This window comes from Mus pahari, chromosome 10 (genome assembly GCF_900095145.1).
Source record: "Mus pahari chromosome 10, PAHARI_EIJ_v1.1, whole genome shotgun sequence".
NCBI lineage: Eukaryota > Metazoa > Chordata > Mammalia > Rodentia > Muridae > Mus > Mus pahari.
The window spans coordinates 17,032,631-17,050,565 of NC_034599.1; the positions used below are offsets into that span (position 1 = coordinate 17,032,631).

Here is a 17,935-nt window from a genome sequence, read left to right on the forward strand (position 1 = left end):
TTGTTTTTTGAGGGGGTGGAGTATTTGTTGGGTCCCAGGAAAGCAGACATCTGCTATGGGTACAAGGTCCCTCCAGGCTCGTAGGGACAGGTCACAGGTCCCTTCTTGGGTTCCTGGCTTTTGAAGCTGTAGGCTGAAGCTAAGCTTGATGTCTAGAATTCCCCAGACTGACCCACCTCCTCTCCCAAGGACCTGCAAGCACAGGATCGAGCCCATCGTATTGGGCAGCAGAATGAGGTGCGTGTGCTTCGCTTGTGCACAGTCAACAGTGTGGAAGAGAAGATACTGGCTGCTGCCAAATACAAACTCAATGTGGATCAGAAGGTGATCCAGGCAGGCATGTTCGACCAGAAGTCGTCCAGCCATGAGCGGCGCGCCTTCCTGCAGGCCATCCTGGAGCATGAGGAGCAGGACGAGGTGAGCGTGGTGCCGGCCTGGCCCAGCGTGAGTGGTGGATGCATGAGGCTTTCGTTGTCGGTTTTGTACCTTTTTTGCACTCTTGGTTTTTGTTTTTGGTTTTTTGGTTTTTTATTTTTATTTTTTTGCGTCCCTTTGGAGTAAAGGGAGTGTGGGCTGAGCAGAAAGAGGATGCGCACTTGCTTTCCCGTTGAAGTGGGTTTTTTTCTAAACTGCTGCTGACAGACGGCCGCATTGACAGCCCTGGAGACTGAAGTCCTGTATTTATCCACAGAGCAGACACTGCAGCACGGGCAGCGGCAGTGCCAGCTTCGCCCACACTGCCCCTCCGCCAGCGGGCGTCAACCCCGACTTGGAGGAGCCACCTCTAAAGGTGAGAGGGGTAGTTCAGTCTCCACGCTCACTCAACTCAGCTTCTTGCTGAGACTGGCCAGCAAGGGCCTGACCCCACGAAGCGTGCGTGTGCTTGTGCGAATGTGTGTGCCTCTTGCTGACGCGTGGGATCCTCCACCGCAGCCAGCCTGGGACCTCCAGCTCATCAGCTCATCTTCGGACGGATTCTGCCACTCACCTCCGAGCCTGGCCACCACCCAACCCAGCCCCACCACAGTCAGACTAAAGCTTTGCAATCTTGTAGGAGGAAGATGAGGTGCCCGATGATGAGACCGTCAACCAGATGATTGCCCGGCACGAAGAAGAGTTTGACCTCTTCATGGTGAGCACCTGGACTGGGACCACACAGATACAGTGATGATAGTAGCATCCCTGTGGCTATTGGAGCTGCTGTTCCTCTTTACGCAGCTCCCTGATGCCTCCAGCTCACCCTCATGTAGTTCGGAACACTGCACTGCCATTGCTGTACACTCTGGGCTGCTTGCCCAAAGACTCTTTCCCTTTACAGAGGACTCAAGTAGACACTGGAGGCCTGAGGGGCTATCTAGGGTCTGGGCTACAGATGATCCCCCATGATGCTAAGTACTCGTATGAAGTTTAGATGGAGATCTTTCAGTTTTACCTGGATTCAGTAGGCCTGGTATTTTCCTCTAAGTCTGCCCTGTTGTGGGCATACCTGTGTTCCATGGTCCAACCTCTTACCGAGGTCTGCTGTGGCAGCCAGACTGGTCAGTCCCCAAAATGAAGAACTGTTAACTCTTCATCACCTAGTGTCCCTGTGAGGCCCATTCTGAAGGCTGTTGCTTGCTCTGCTAACTGCCTTCTATCCTCTGCCCACCACCCACATCATAGCGCATGGACTTGGACCGCCGGCGTGAAGAAGCCCGCAACCCCAAGCGGAAGCCACGCCTGATGGAAGAGGATGAGCTCCCATCCTGGATCATCAAGGATGATGCAGAGGTGGAGCGGCTGACATGTGAAGAGGAAGAGGAGAAGATGTTCGGCCGTGGTTCTCGCCACCGCAAGGAGGTAGACTACAGCGACTCACTGACAGAGAAGCAGTGGCTCAAGGTACATGCCTGAGAGGGCTGTGCGCCGCAGACCATGCCAGGCAGGGTTGGGAGCAAAGGCTGACCTTCTTGGGTCATCCAAACTGATAGCTTCCCTCATTGTTGGCTATATTCAACGCTGCAAGGCTTCCAACAGGAGGACATAGGGACGTCAGGTCCCTGCCTGCAGCTGAGCTGACTGCCCTAGGCACACAAAGCAGAGAGCACATAGCAGCTCTCCAGCCAGCAGTAGCTGCAGATGGTGAGTAAGGTCATAGCTGAAAAGTACCAGATGTCTGGCATTAAGGCCTGCGTTGGTGTTAGCGATCCTCAATCTAGCCCTAAGGCACAGCCCAGAAGTAGCTATTACAGGAAGGCAGGTGGCGATCCAGGGTGATCTCTGTGGTCCTGCAGTGTGTTCAGGTAGCCATGGAAGCTCAGAAGAGCCTCGTCGTAGCCGGGCGTGGTGGCGCACGCACGCCTTTAATCCCAGCACTTGGGAGGCAGAGGCAGGCGGATTTCTGAGTTCGAGGCCAGCCTGGTCTACAAAGTGAGTTCCAGGACAGCCAGGGCTACACAGAGAAACCCTGTCTCAAAAAAACAAAAAGAAGAGCTTCATCTAGGACACATCCCGGAAGCCAGTGTGATGGTCAGGTCTCTAATTCTGAGCTTGAGACGAGTTCAAGGGCAACCTGAGTTACATGGCAAGACCTTATCAAAGAAAAGAACCTGCCAAGAAGTCAAACAAACCTTGGGGTGGGCACCCCTCAGAATCCTCCAGAACCTAGGCTAGGAACTACAGAAAGAAAGTCCTTTGTGTAGTAAGGCCTTCACTTCTAAAGGACTTGTCTTCGGTTTCACATTTACAAAGCACTAGGAGGCTTTCAATTCATGTCATCACATTGCTAAGTTTTGTGCACAGGTTTTTGAAGTGGGATTTACATACCACACATAGCTCCTTTTGAAGGTCCATCGCTCGAGTCAGGCAGCCTTCCTGTCAGCATCAGATCAGCCTCGTCATTCGCCAAAAGCCCCGCTCTTCCTGATTGCTTGGGTTAACTCCTTTGTCATCTTACATTGGCGGCCACTAGTGCCCTTGGCAGTTTTTGTTTTTAAATCTGGAATACTTCACAGGTGGTGTGTCATCCTTGGCAGCGGCCACACTAAGCTTCTCAGTGTATGTGCTTCCAATGAGCACTACTTAGCATATTTTTAACTGACCGATTGAACTTTTGTGTTTTGTGTAGCCCAGGCTGGCCTTGCACTCTTATCTTCCCGTGTCCTCCCCACCCCAACAAGTGCTCTTATTATAGGCAAGCACCACGTTCCCCTTCTTCACATGATGTAACTGTTGTGAGCATAGCACCTTAATGCTGCATTCTTGAGAGTGCTTCCTTATCTTTCCACTAGTCAGCGGGTGTTTGGATTGCTTCCTTTGAGGGGCTGTTGTGGGTGATAATTGGTGAGCCATGCGTGCCTGCCTTACCATCCCTTATATGTACCAGGGAATGGTGTCAGTAGAACAAATGCCAGCCACACATGCGCCAGCCAGTCCTCGGTCTTGCCACATCCTCATTAAGACCTGTCGCATCTTGCCTTGGTTATGTGGTTTTTGTGTTTCTTGCCCATTCCTGTATCTTCTGGAGAAGTTTCTTTGTCCCTTGCCACCCACCCCTGCCCCTTTGAGAAGATATTGTTACTGTGTTGCCTGTTTTGTTTTCTAATTCATGGGCTCAAACAGTCCTCCTGCCTCAGCCTCATGAGTCATTTAAATTATGTTTCTATTAGCTGGAAATGTGCATATGTGCATTTGTGGGGGTTGGGGAAGGGTGCACCCAAGCCATGAAGTATGTGCAAGTCAAAGGACAACTTGATAAGAGGCAAGTCTGACCTTTTCCCTGAGTGTGGGTCCTGGGAACCAAACTCAGGTCATCAGATTGGCGACAAGCTACCTTTACTTAGCCATTTTGCCACCCCAGTAGATCTTTAACGTTTCTTATCCCAGATACACTTAGAGGTAGATCCTTCTTTTCTGTTTTCCTTTCATCTCCTCCCTTTTTCTTCTTCTTACTATTTATTTTGTGTTTATTTTTGTGCATTTGTATATGCTCACAGCCAGTGAGTTTAGAAGAGGGCATCTGACCCCCTGCAGGTGGAGTTGCTGGAAGTGGGTAGAGGTTGTGAGCCACCTGCCATGGATGCTAGGAATTGAATCTGGATTCTCTGCAAAAAGTAGTCTGAGCTATTAACCCCTGAGCCATCTCTCCTGACCTTCCTCTTCAATTTATTTATTACTGTTATTTTTATTTTTTATTAGATATTTTCTTCATTTACATTTCAAATGCTATCCCAAATGTCCCCTATACCCTCCCCCTGCCCTGCTCCTCTACCCACTCCCACTTCTTGGCCCTGACATTCCACTGTACTGGGTCATATAAAGTTTGCAAGACCAAGGGACCTCTCTTCCCAATGATGGCAGACTAGGCCATCTTCTACTACATATGCGGCTAGAGACACGAGCTCTGGGGGTACTGATTAGTTCATATTATTGTTCCACCTTTAGGGTTGCAGACCCCTTCAGCTCCTTGGGTACTTTCTCTAGCTCCTTCATTAGGAGCCCTGTGTTCCATCCAATAGATGACTGTGAACATCCCCACTTCTGTATTTGCCAGGCACTGGCATAGCCTCACAATAGACAGCTATATCAGGGTCCTTTCAGCATAATCTTGCTGACATATGCAATAGTGTCTGCATTTGGTGGCTGATTATGGGATGGATCCCTGGGTGGGGTACTCTCTAGATGGTCCATCCTTTCGTCTTAGCTCCAAACTTTGTAACTCCTTCCATGGGTATTTTGTTCCCTATTCTAAGAAGGATTGAAGTATCCATGCGTTGGTCTTCCTTCTTCTTGATTTTCTTGTGTTTTGGAGATTGTATCTTGGGTATTCTAGGTTTCTGGGCTAATATCCACTTATCAGGGAGTGCATATCTAGTGACTTCTTTTGTGATTGGGTTACCTCACTCAGGATGATATCCTCCAGATTGATTACTGTTTTGAATGTACATGATATTTGGTTATGAATAGGGCACACATGCCATACCACATGGAAGTCGGGGTTTGTAGTCTGTTCTCTTCCATTGTGCGATCTGGGCGTGGGGGCAAGCTCTTACGAGCCATCTTGGTGGTGCTATCTATCTTATTGTTTATGCTTTGATCTATGTTTAAGACTTGACAAATTCAAGGTACAAAGATTTAACCCCATTTTCTGTCTCGTTTTTCTTTATACTTCATGGGGTGACTGTTTCATCCCTAGCTGGCCTGGAGCTTATGTTCCCAAGTGTTGGGACTACAGGTGTGCACCACCAGGCCTGACTTTTGCCTTTTGTTTTGAGCGTTTGTAGTTTTACTTCTTTTAGAAATACAACACTTCCAGGCTGGAGAATTGGGTCAGTGGTTAAGAGCACTTGTTGTTGCAGAGGACCTGGGTTCAATTCCTAGCACCAATACAGGCTCACCACTTTCAGTACCAGGCACACGATTCACAGATGTATATGCAGGCAAAATACTCATACACATAAAATAATATAAATACATCTGTAAAAAAAAAAAATAGATTACTTCACAAGTGTCTCGGTAATTTTTACCTATAGACTTATTTTAGGTATGTGGGTGTTTTGCCTGCTTGTATGTCTGTGCCTGCAGAGACCAGAGGAAGGTGTAAGGCCTCCTGAAGCTGGAGTCAGAGATGGTTGTGTGGGGAATAGAACCCAGGACCTCTGAAAGAGCAGTGTGTGTTTTCAACCACTGAGCTCTTTTCCTGGTCCCTTTTGGTGTTAACTATTGGCTAAACTGGCTAGACATTAAACTCAAGGACATCCTGTCACCTCACACCCCACACATACCAGGGCTAAGGGTATATGCCACCATTCCTGGCTTTTATGTGGGTAGTGCAGATCTAAGCTCAGGTCCTCAGCTTGCACAGCAGATGCTTTCCTGCTGAGCTGTCTTCCAGCTCTCATCCTTTTATTTCATACATTAAGTTCTGTGATCTAGTTTCAGTATGAGGATGGGCTCTCGTGTGAATGCTGTATGTGCATAGCCAGCTGTCCTGGCAGCATTGGCTAAAGGGAGCATGTCTTAATTATAACTTACAATTATAAAGTCAGGTATGGTGGCACATGCCTGTCAACCTGGCACTTGGGAGGTAGAGGTAGGAAAATCAGAAATTCAAGGATGCCTCTGATTACTAGAGACCTTGCTTCAAAAAAATCCAGTTTACATTAAGGAAACTTGTAGAACTGGTCCTCTCCCATGCTGCTAGTGGGCAGTGGCATTCTTCAGGCTGGTCGCTCTGGGTACCCAGATCTTCCAGCTCATCTGGCCACTACCCAGGCCTGTATTTTTCTGGGACTGGTTAGATAAAGTACCATAATTGGGCCATTCAACATAATTCAGAAACTTGCCAGGGCACTGAAGGTGGTTTGCTGACAGGGTCATGTTCCCTCGAGGGCCTGAGTAATAGCCTTGGCTAACTCAGCTTCTAGGGCTTCAACAGCTCTTAGCTAGTGGTCACCACTAACTACCCTCAAGACACACACAGGCGCGTGCGCGCGCGCACACACACACACACATACTATCTCACAAGAGTCTGAAGGGCGTGAAAAAACAACTGAGTGGTTAAGAGCATATCCTGCTCTTACAGAGCACCCATGTTCAGTTGCCAGCACCCACACACCAGGTGGCCGACAACCACCTCTGTCTCTAGCTCCAGGAGATTAAATTCCCACATATAATTAAAAATTATAAAACGAGAATGGAGCTGCTTTTCTGTGCTAGGACAGCATGTTTCAGATCCAGAATTCAGTCAGTACTGCTCCCTGCCAAAATAACATCATCAACTGATTACAAGGATCTTGTTTCTATATAAGGTCCCTCACTTTCTGAAGTTCTGGGTAGACATAAATGTGGAGAGCACTTTCTCACTCCTGCCTGTGCAGTGCAGCCCACAGTTGGACCTCATCTCCTACCACATGCCCTAGATGCTGCTTTCCTGGTCCAGATGCTTCCCCTCTCTACCCTGCTGCAGCTGGAAGCTCAGTTGTAACTTTGTGGTGAGACCTGGCCAGACCATATTGTGTTGTGTCGCTATCTGAAAGTCTTAGGGTGAAACAGTGACCTGCTGTGTGTGTTTGATTTAGACTCCTCCCTTGATCCCAAGCTCCCTTAGAGAAGCCTTTTAAGTTAGCTGTTGTTATTTAGCATGTCCTTCTTCTCAGGCCTTTCACCCTGAGGACGCTGATTTAAGAAGAGTCTGATGACAGTCTCTCTCAGCCCTAGCAGCAATGGAACGGCGTAGCTCAGGGGCCAGAGCCTTGGCAAGCCTGTTTGAGGTGTTGGGTCTCATCCACAGCACTGCCACAAGATGAGGCTAAAGAGGTGATTCAGTAGTAAGGGTGCTTATGGCCCTTTCAGATGACCCACAGTTCCCAGAACTACATCACAGCTACCATTAGCTCCAGCTGCATGGGATCTAATGATCTCACACAAAAGAGGAATATAAGTCTTTCTCTTTCTTTCTTTCTTTCTTTCTTTCTTTTTTTTTTTTTTCAATTCACATTGGTGTTTTGCTTCTATTTATGTCTGTGTGAGGGTGTCAGGTCCCCTGGAAATGAGATTACAGACTGCTGGGAGCTGCCATGTAGATGCTAGAAGGAACCTGGGTCTTCTAGAAGAGGAGCCAGTGCTCATAACTACTGAGCCATCTCTCCAGCCCCCATAAACACACACACAAACACTTTAAAATGTCCAAGGACTGGTTGGAATTAAATTAGTGCAGCTAGCTAATGCACTGAAAGATTGAGCAGGCAGACAGGCTGTGCATCAGGACACTGCTTAGCTGGTACCTGAGACCTGAATCCCACCCTCAACACCAAACAGAATGAGAAAAGGAAGACAATGGCGCTGTAGAGGACAAGAATGCACATGATGACACATGCCTTACCCAGAAGTGGGGACATTTGAGGCAGGGGATCAGATGTTCAAGACATGCCTAAGTTACACGAAGCCCTGAATCAAAACAAATAAATAATCAACAATAATATTAGTAGTGAAAGTGATAAGAGATCTGCATACAACATAGTGGGCCTGAGCTGTGTGAGCTGCAGCTACACAGCTGCACTGGGGCTCACGTAGTGGCCCAAGTAAAGGTTCTGAGGGTTGGCTGCTAGCCACTGTGGGCGCTTGATTCCACTGCACTCCATACTAACCAAAGCTATTGCCAACATGTCTGACCTCAATTCACTCCCTAAGGGCCACAGAATAGAGCCAGTTTCCGTAGCTTGTCCTCTGACTTCCATTCCCACTGCCACATACGTGTCTACACACACAATCAGACAATCGATAAGTGACTTGTAGATGGTGACAGAACCCGGAACAAGGTCTCCTGGGTGTCTGTATCACTGTGGCTGGGCTTTTCCTTGACCCACTTATGATCCTGTGTGGTCAGTCTTCTGAATGCACCCTGGGTGGAACATCAAAGTAAAGGAGCACTAGCCTTTCCTACCTTCAAGAATCAAGTCTGGGTTCACAGTAGATATTGTGCCCTGAGCCAGCCATGCTGGAAGGATGTCAGTCTGGGGGCCTCCTCCCTCCCTAGCCGGGCCCCAGGAGTGCGTGTCGTGGCCTCTCTGTATCGACCTGGGTGCTGGCTGTCCTATTTTACCACTATTGACCCTGAAGGCTATCGAGGAGGGCACGCTGGAGGAGATCGAAGAGGAGGTCCGGCAGAAGAAATCTTCACGTAAGCGTAAGCGAGATAGCGAGGCCGGCTCCTCCACCCCGACCACCAGCACCCGCAGCCGTGACAAAGATGAGGAGAGCAAGAAGCAGAAGAAACGTGGGCGGCCACCTGCAGAGAAGCTGTCCCCAAACCCACCTAACCTCACCAAGAAGATGAAGAAGATCGTGGATGCTGTGATCAAGTACAAAGACAGGTAAGCTGAGGCACTGGTGGAGGGGTCCCTGGGAGTGATGGAGAAGCATAGGGAGTAGGACCTGGTACACAGCTACACTGAAGGCCTGTGTTTTCATCCTGACCTAGGACGTCTTGTGGTCTAAAGCAGGGATACATACAAGTATCTTCCACCATGACAGGAAAAGAGCAGGTGGCAGAATAGAGAGGCACTATGTGGTTGTCAGCAAAGGTGGCATGTGACCGTTGCTCTGTCTGAAGTAGCGCACCCTGCAGTAGCAGCAGCAGGTGCAACTGTTGGCTTGGTGGTGGGCACTTAGGTTCTGGCTTGATAGCCAATGACTGAGGCCTCTGTTCTTCCTGCTGCATCCATAGTTCTTCCTCTCCCTGTGTCAGGGTCATTTAGATGTTGCGAGTTTGTGGACCTTGTCTTGTTCCTTGCCGGGTTCCACTTACTCTTAGAGTGGAATGTCTGATGAGGTTTGGCCACGTGAGACAGTGCATGTTTTCAGCTATGTTGAAGCCGGCATCAGGCTGCGCTGCTCCTCTGTGGCTGATGCGGTGTGGTTCCCATGCAGGCCTTGACTAACCTAAGGTGGGAAGCATGAAGCTTAGGGTTTGCTCATCTTTCCATTGCTCTTGATCTTAATTTACCTTTCCAACACACACTCGCTGAGGCCTGCCCCTTAATGGAATTTTTACGGTGACAGTTTTCTGTGTCTCAGTAAGCAAATTATGAAAGGTTTGTCATCCAGAGGAAAGGGTTGTACGGCAAGTTGTGAGTCTTCACTCACATCTGAGAAGAGTCGGGTAGTGAAACAGTTTAAGGGTGGTTATGGTACCTAAATCAGTGAGTGCAGATTGGATGGGAAGATAGCTCTGTGGACAGAGTTGCTTGCCATCAAACCTGGTGACTTGCAGTTGATCCCCAGAACCCACTTGGAGAGAACCAACTTCTACAGGTTGTTCTTTGCCTCCACATGTCCATTCTGGCACAGCTTCCCAGCTCGATCTGAAAATGTGGGAGTGGTTTAAAAATGAATGTCACTATAGTTCACTGCCTTCACCGCTCAGGCAGATTCCACACAGATAGAAAATGGAGGACTGCTGTGTCCAGATAGAGAGTAGTAAAAGTCCAGTGAAAATAACTGGCCTCTGGCTTATGTGTTCTGTTATGTCTTTGTGTGTGTGATTGCGTGCTTTTACATGCTTGCCCATTCCTGTACTGTTTTCATGAGGAAACTTAAACTGAAGTGAAGGAGACTTGAAGGTCAGAGGGAAGACAAGATGGCTTTTGCAGTGAGCCCTCCTGAGGTTTGGAGAAGCCACTTGAGAAGACAGCCCTTGATCCCTCTGACACGTTATGAGCATCTTTTCCTTTGAAATAGATTATGGTTATAAAACTCTGAAGGGTAAAACCGTTTTCTAGAAGGGACCACCAGCAAAGACCTTCCATCTTCCATCGTCCCTTCAGTGGGACGCAGAAGCCATGCATGGATCACTAATAGCTGAGAAACTAGAGATCAGAAAGTCAGGTCACCACAGGATGTTTCCCTTGCAGTAATGCGGATTCTTTTTGGTTTTTCGAGATAGCGTTTCTCTGTGTAGCCCTGGCTGTCCTGGAACTTACTCTGTAGACCAGGCTGGCCTCGAACTCAGAAATCTGCCTGCCTCTGCCTCCCAAGTGCTGGGATTAAAGCTGTACACCACCACTGCCCTGCTGCAGATTCTTGCCAGACTGTGGGAAGATGAGTTGATATAAACATGGACAAGAGGTGTGAAGACATATCTTCTCAAAGGATTTCTTGGTGATCCAATCTCCATGGGAAGGAGTGCCAGGATTCTTGCATACACAGAATATGGGGAAATGCACATTAAAACCAGAGTGGCCTCTGTGTGCTGGTGCCCAGCCTTGGGGTTGGGGTAAAGCTGAGGCAGGGTGATCATAAGTTTGAGCCCAGTCTGAACTCAGAAAACAACAAAAGTGAGCAAGAGACATTGATGCCTTACTGGGAAAAGGCCCTTGCTACCTGCCATCAAGCCCAGAGGCCTGAATTTGATATCCGGGACCCACATGGTAGAAAAGAGTTGACAAGTTGTCTTCTGACATCCGTGTATGTGCTTGTGGTATAAGCCCCCACATATACACACTGTTTAAAAAAATACTGAGCCGTTAAATTAATCTTTTTTAATGAAAAATTGAATGATATCCAAGAGATCTAAAAATTTGGCAGTTGATGCCATGATCTTGAAGCGACTAAACCTCATCCTCTGAGCTGAGCTCAACTCCTCTGTGCTAGTTGTTCTGTCCCAAGGGCCCAGCCCTTGTGTGTAGCAGCAGGGTTTCAGTCTTCTAGACAGGAAGCATCGACGGGGAATGAAGCTTTGACAACTGTAATAGCCTCTTTCTGAGAGCTGTGGGCACAGATACTACTGCTGTCTAGAGGGCCAGTATCTACAAAGCTCTGTGTACTTCAAATGTGGCTGAAGTTCCGAATTGATCCACTCTGCTAGACAGTAAGCAGCAGAACCCTCCAAGTGGGCCTGAGTGGTGATCTGCCCCAGAGGGACTCTGGGTAGCTATGAATATTGAGCCTTTATTTCTAGATGTGAGCATGATGGTCACTGGCAGTGCGTGCACTTCGCTGGATTTTAGTGTACCTGGAGCAGTCCATGTGAAAGAACAAGTGCCAAGCCCTCAGTCACTTCATTCTGTACCATGCTGAAAATGCTTCCTTCACCTCATGTCACTGCCCATGACTCACCAGCAGTGGCACAGAACCATCTCCAGAGCACAGTAGATGTGATTGTAGTGCAGGTGGTAAGGTGAAGACTCTTAGAGTTGGTTTGTCAAGATGGCTCTGTTAGAGGGCCCAGCCTCCTTATGTATAGTAAGAGTGAAACCTACGTGCTACACACCTAGTGGGGCAGTGACCGTGATCATATAGGACCCTGGGGACAAGAGGTCTTGGGGCTTGATACTTGATTTCTGTGAGTTTTACTAGAGTGAACAGTATCAAGGAATCCAGACTCCACAGAGGAAAGGATTGTCACCGGAAGCCTCTGAGGGTGGCGGTGAGCTCTGGTTTCATTGGAACCAGGTCCCTTCACCCTAACATGGATTCCTCGTAGTCACAGTCATACGTCACCTGAGGAAAGACAGCCTTGCCTCACTTTTCTGGCCCGATACCTACCTTACTTTGTTAAGAAATTTTCTTCCTTCCTTCCCTCCCTCTTTCCTCCCTTCCTCTCTCCCTCTCTCCCTCCCTCCCCCCCTTTCTTTCTTTCAAGAAATTTTTAAAAAATATGTTTAGGTACAGCAGTGACACATTTTGTGCATACTTTGACAATTAAACTTGCTCCTATGAAGGCGAGCCAAGCTGTTAGGCTGTATGTACATTGTGAGCTTAGGCGAAGTCTGCCTTCTCCTGGTAAAAAGGTGGAGAGGAAAATGGCCAAGGGAGCCGGGCGTGGTGGTGCACGCCTTTGATCCCAGGACTCGGGAGGCAGTGGGAGGCGGATTTCTGAGTACGAGGCCAGCCTGGTCTACAGAGTGAGTTCCAGGACAGCCAGGGCTACACAGAGAAGCCCTGTCTCGAAAAACCAAAAAAAAAAGAAAAGAAAAGAAAAGAAAATGGCCAAGGGAAGTAGCTAACAGAACATCCACAATTCTGGTGATAAATGGAACCTTTTTTTTTTTTTTTTAAAGATTCATTTATTTATTTTATGCATATGAGTGCACTGTAGCTGTACAGATGGTTGTGAGCCAGCATGTGGCTGCTGAGAATTGAAATCAAGACCTCTGTTCCCTCTGGCCCAAAGATTTATTTATTATTATATGTAAGTACACTGTAGCTGTCTTCAGACACACCAGAAGAGGGCATCAGATCTCATCATGGATGGTTGTGAGCCATCATGTGGTTGCTGGGAATTGAACTCAGAACCTTAAGAAGAGCAGTGCTGACCACTGAGCTATCTCACCAGCCTCTGCTTGCAGTTTCTGAAGAGGCATCTTCTCACTGTCTCCCCCTTCCTTGTGTTTTCCTGCGTATGTTGGTGATACAGCCACGGATGCCTGGGCACCCAAGGGTTTGGTTGGGACTTGGTTATGTGCTCACATCTGGCCATTCACATGACTGACCTCTGTATCCACTACCTCTGCTGGTCAGCCTGACCCAGACTTACCAGCTTAAATCACAGCCCTACGTCCTGCCCAGAATGGCATTTCAAGGGCTCAGAGGTCACTTTGCAGCACCCAAGGACAGAGGCCACAGATTGTGTATGACATACCTGTCATCCAGAAGGTTCTGAGTCAGCACTGGCCTCTGGCATGGCTGGCAGCTTTCACAGGTCAGGTCCAGTGACCCTTACCCTCTTTCAGGCTGTGCTAGAGAGAAGATGGGGAAAATAACATTGTAGCATTAAACTTGAGTTTTACTTCTTATTTTAGACAAGAGCTCACTATGTAGCCTTAGCAAGTATCAAACTTTTTTCTAATCTTTTAATGTATGTGAGTGTTTGCCTGTATGTATGTATGTGCACCATTTGTGTGCCTGATAGCAGAGTACAGAAGATGCTCTAGAACTGGAGTTATATATAGATGCTCGAAATTTTGAACCTCTGTCTTCTGCCAGAGCACCCTGAGCCATCAAATGAAATAGTCAGGAAAACAGTTGAACCTTTTGGGGTTTTTGGTTGGTTGGTTGGTTTTTGTTTTTGTTTTTGTTTTGTTTTGTTTTGTTTTGTTTTTTAAAGACTTATATATATAGTCTTCTGCCTGTATATAGTCCTGCAGGCCAGGAAGAGTACACCAGATCACATTATAGATGGTAATGAGCTACCTTGTGGTTGTTGGGGATTCAACTCAGAACCTCTAGGAGAACAAACAGTGCTCTTAACCTCTTTATTGTTTTTGAGGCAAGCACTTGCTTTATTTATAGCCGAAGCTGCCTTCAACTTTAAAGGAATCCAGTTGCCACAGCCTTCTGAGCATTGGAGTTACAGATTGGGATCTTCTCAGATTCCTTCCTAAAGCCCTCTACTCAGATATGCAGTGAGCCTAGTTGAAAATGAAACCTGAAGGACCTGAATTACCACAGTGCTGCTCTCCTCCCCACCGCATTCCACAGGGTTTCTCAGCATAGACCTAGCTGTCCTGGAGTTCACTCTGTAGATCAGGCTGGCCTCGAGCTCACAGGGATCTGTAAGGGTCCTGGCTACCCAACTCCTTGTAATGGAGCTGCTCTGTTCTCCCTGCGGTCTCCGTCTCCATCCATGTTAGAGAGCTGCTAGAGCAAGAGTAAGGCTGTGCCTGGCACATGTGGTCTGAGCACCGTCCCCAGCACTGTCGCACACAGCAGCCAGAGGCCGATCGGGGAAGTGAGGTGGGGAGCACAAGGTCTTAACTTTGAAATCAGAACATGGATGAACATTAAGAGTGAGGTCTGGAGAGATGGCTCAGAGGTTAAGAGCACTGAGTGCTCTTCCAGAGGTCCTGAGTTCAATTCCCAGCAACCACATGGTGGCTCACAACCATCTGTAATGAGATCTGATGTCCTCTTCTGGTGTGTCTGAAGACAGCTACAGTGTACTTACATACATTAAATAAATAAATCCTTTTTAGAAAAAAGAAAATTAAGCCGGGTGTGGTGGCGCACGCCTTTAATCCCAGCACTTGGGAGGCAGAGGCAGGCAGATTTCTGAATTTGAGGCCAGCCTGGTCTACAGAGTGAGTTCCAGGGCAGCCAGGGCTACACAGAGAAACCCTGTCTCAAAAACACCTCCCCAAAAACAAACAAACAAACGAAAGAATGGAGTCAGGAGTTGGGGTTTTACCTAGTCCTGGACCATGGAAAACAAGGGCACCAAGCAGAATCTTTCAAGTGCGTAGGGACAACTTTCAGAGCACTAGAGGGCGCCATTCATGGCCAGCTGGCCTAGGTGAACAAGTGCCTTGGATCCCTCAGCTGTCCCGGGCTGCAGACCTCCCAGAGATCTTGCTAATACGTACTGAGGTCATGGTGACCTCAAGTTGTGAACTTTGGGTTGTAGCACGACGGGGGATGATGTCTGTAATTGACATTCCAAGGTGGTAGACACACTGCCAGGCTGAGCATATCTGATTCCACTTTCTCTGTTCTGGAAGGTTGAAAGTGGTAAATTTTATAATTATGCTCTATCTCTATGCCTCAGTTTCCAAATGGAGAACAAGACTGAGAGGTCAGGCTGCTGAGTGAGGTGACTTTTCAGGCCCAGAAATAAACCAGGTATTACAGCACTGCCTGGGACTTCTCAGCAGGCCACACTATCTTCTTCAGGCCCCTGCTCAGTGTACAGAGGCAGAAGGCAGATGTTTTTCAGAGGAGAGAGGCAATGCTTGGGGAAGGGAGCAGATGCCTGCTGACAGGGTGTGACTCCTTGCCTGAGGTACTTGTACAATTAAGTCTTTTCTTCCAAGTAGAGGGGGCCGTGCTGCAATCCTCAGAGAAGATGGGGCAAATGAGCCCTCTGGCTTTTCAGCCTCTCAACCTTTGAGTAACATCTGGGCATGCTGCCTGGTGGGTCCAGGTCTGTGGCTAAAACCATCTGCTTAGCACCTGGCCCACAAGCTGTGGCAGACTCTGGCCAGAGTAAGGTCAAGTGAGCCACAGGCCAGGCCACAGGCAGTGCTCACTCTTCGACTCAGTTGGGGCAGCCTTGGCCTACTACTTCCTTGTCTAGCCACCTAAGGCTATGAGCTCACCTTAGAATCTATTTGGAAAAGCTTCACCTGTTCTGGTTAAGAGACAGGTTTCATCTTGGGCTTCATGCCCGGGGCCAAACATTTACACCAAGGTAAGCAGGCAGCTGATAATGAGACCAGTGATGAGCCCGTAGCTCACGTGCAAACAGGCAGGACTGATGGGGTGCTGTGTGGAGTCTGGAGTGCTAGATCCTCTGCCTCTTGTCCTGTTTCCCTGGGGTCAGCAGCACCCTGTATTCCCTGGGAAGGCCTTATAGTGAACAAAGCTTCTACATCCCACTAAATAAGCCTCTGCAAGTGGTGTGCAAGCCACCTCTCTTGCATGATCTCCACATGTAGTTACCCCAAACTCCCCAGCCCATTTGTTCTGCTAGACCAAAATACCCATTGCCCTTTGGTTCCCAGGTTCCTGATACCTCAAAAATTTAAAAAAAAAAAAAAAAAAGGTTGAGGTGTTCTTTGACACGGAGGTGCTACAGATGGATTGCTGACAAATTCAGCCTGGGCTGTGGCCACGCAGTGCTGGCCAGTAGAGACCTTCGGCCTCCCCCGTCTGCCTCTAGCCTCAGTTTGCTGTCCATTTGCTCCTGCTCCCTAGTTCCCAGATGATTTCTTGCCATTCCTGTGGACCTGTAGTCACAGGCTTCATTATCAGCCTGACTTCCTCTAGTGCCATATTCAGGATCTCTTCACCAAATGGAGGTGTTGGAAATTGTGTCCTGTACAGCACTGGGCTCCACAGATAATCTAGGCTTCTTAAACCTGACCAACATGAGACCACAATAAGAACTTTGTTTCCAGGACTGGTCTGTTTATCCAGAATATTTAGCTAGTATATACAAGACCCTTGGTTCCATCCCAGCACTGCAGAAGTGTACACCCATAGCCCCCAGCATTCAGGAAGCAAGTGTAGAGGCATCAGAAGTGAATTTGATGGGACACATGAGATTAAAAGAATTGGTAATTTGGTGCTGATGGTAGTGGTGGTGGTGGTGGTGGTGGTGGCGCATCCCTTTAATTCCAGCACTCAGGAAGCCTGGGTAATAGGTGGATCTCTTGAATTTGGGGACAGTGTAGTCTACAAAGAGTGAGTTCCAGGACAGCCAGGGCCATACAGAGAAAACTTGTCCGCAAAAAATAGAAAAGAACAAACTTTGACAGTAGCTATTTCTAACAGCTGAGCTGGTGTGGAGCAACACAGGTAAGGGCCCCACCCAGGCTGCTGACTCCCAAGCGGGCTTGTATGCCAATTCAGGGACTTGTCTTGAAAAACCAAAAAAGAAAGAAAGAGAAGAAAGAAAAAAAAGAAAAAAGAAAAGTTGTTTTGCAAGGGACAGTGCAGGCCCTTCAGCCACCTGTGTACATCTTTGTTCCTTTGTGCCTGTCTTATCAGACTTTGGTCACATGCCAGTAATTTGTCAATAGCAGAGCATACTATGTGACTCGGCCTGCTGTTCATGGGGAGACAAGCAGGCAGGACAGGGTGGGGACGCTGACAGCTGGAGAGAGCATCTTGTCAGGGTGACCAGTTCTGACCTGGTGATGTGTAGAGTGGTGAGGACATTCTCTGTGATGCTCCTTCAACAGGCTTTACTTAAGGCCCTGTAAGTGACTTAAGATCTGTTCAGCTCAAAACACCACGAAGAGAAAGAAATAAGCCATATAGCACAGGGTTTGCAGTAAGTGTGTCAAACAAGCCCCTCCCCGGGCACATGAGCAAAGCCAGGTTCTGACCATGACTGGGAAAGGCTGTGGGGTGCCAGCGGGTGCTAGCCTCCACGATGGTGCTCATCTTCATTGTGCACCCAGAAACACGGGTCATACCAGACATGCCAGGCTCTAGCCTCACTGCAGAATAGCTAAGAAAGGAAGAGCTGCAGTGGGTGCCCTAGCCCTGGGCCATCCATCTGCTGCCAACCCAGTGCCTGGGAGAGTTTCCTGTGACCAAGGGTTTCTTTCATGATATCGATGTGTCACCCTCATTTCATCTCTGTTGCTCTGATAAAATACCCTGAAGATACAGCTTAAGGGAGAAAAGGGTTTTAGCTCACAGTTCCAGTGCCTTAACTGAGTGTGACTTAACTTGCTCAAAGCAAAATTTTCACCGTTCATCACAGGAGGAAAGGTGGCATTGAACTTGGGCCAGGCACCATGTGATAGCATGGACACAAACGGCCAGGCATGCACTGTCAGAGCGTGAACTCCAGCTGCTGCTTTGGAACTTTCTAGATTAAGTGGACTTTGTCTGCACAGAGAGTCTGTGATTTTTTTTTTTTTTTTTTTTTTTTTTTTTGGTTTTTTGAGACAGGGTTTCTCTGTATAGTCCTGGCTGTCCTGGAACTCACTTTGTAGACCAGGCTGGC

The 17,935-nt window shown here is 48.2% G+C and overlaps 1 protein-coding gene across 6 annotated transcripts in view; it reads left to right on the forward strand.

Moving 5' to 3' along the window:
• The window catches only part of Smarca4 (SWI/SNF related, matrix associated, actin dependent regulator of chromatin, subfamily a, member 4), a 91,034-nt gene that overhangs the window by 65,975 nt on the left and 7,124 nt on the right, over positions 1-17,935 (forward strand). For 2 of the 6 annotated variants that reach the window (XM_021206547.2, XM_029543634.1), the window contains exons 26-30: positions 190-417; positions 692-790; positions 1,055-1,132; positions 1,663-1,881; positions 8,590-8,852. In XM_021206547.2, coding sequence (XP_021062206.1) covers positions 190-417; positions 692-790; positions 1,055-1,132; positions 1,663-1,881; positions 8,590-8,852 — 887 coding nt within the window. The remainder of the gene's footprint in view (positions 1-189; positions 418-691; positions 791-1,054; positions 1,133-1,662; positions 1,882-8,589; positions 8,853-17,935) is intronic. The other 4 variants (XM_021206548.1, XM_021206549.1, XM_029543635.1 and 1 more) reach the window with 3 other exon arrangements.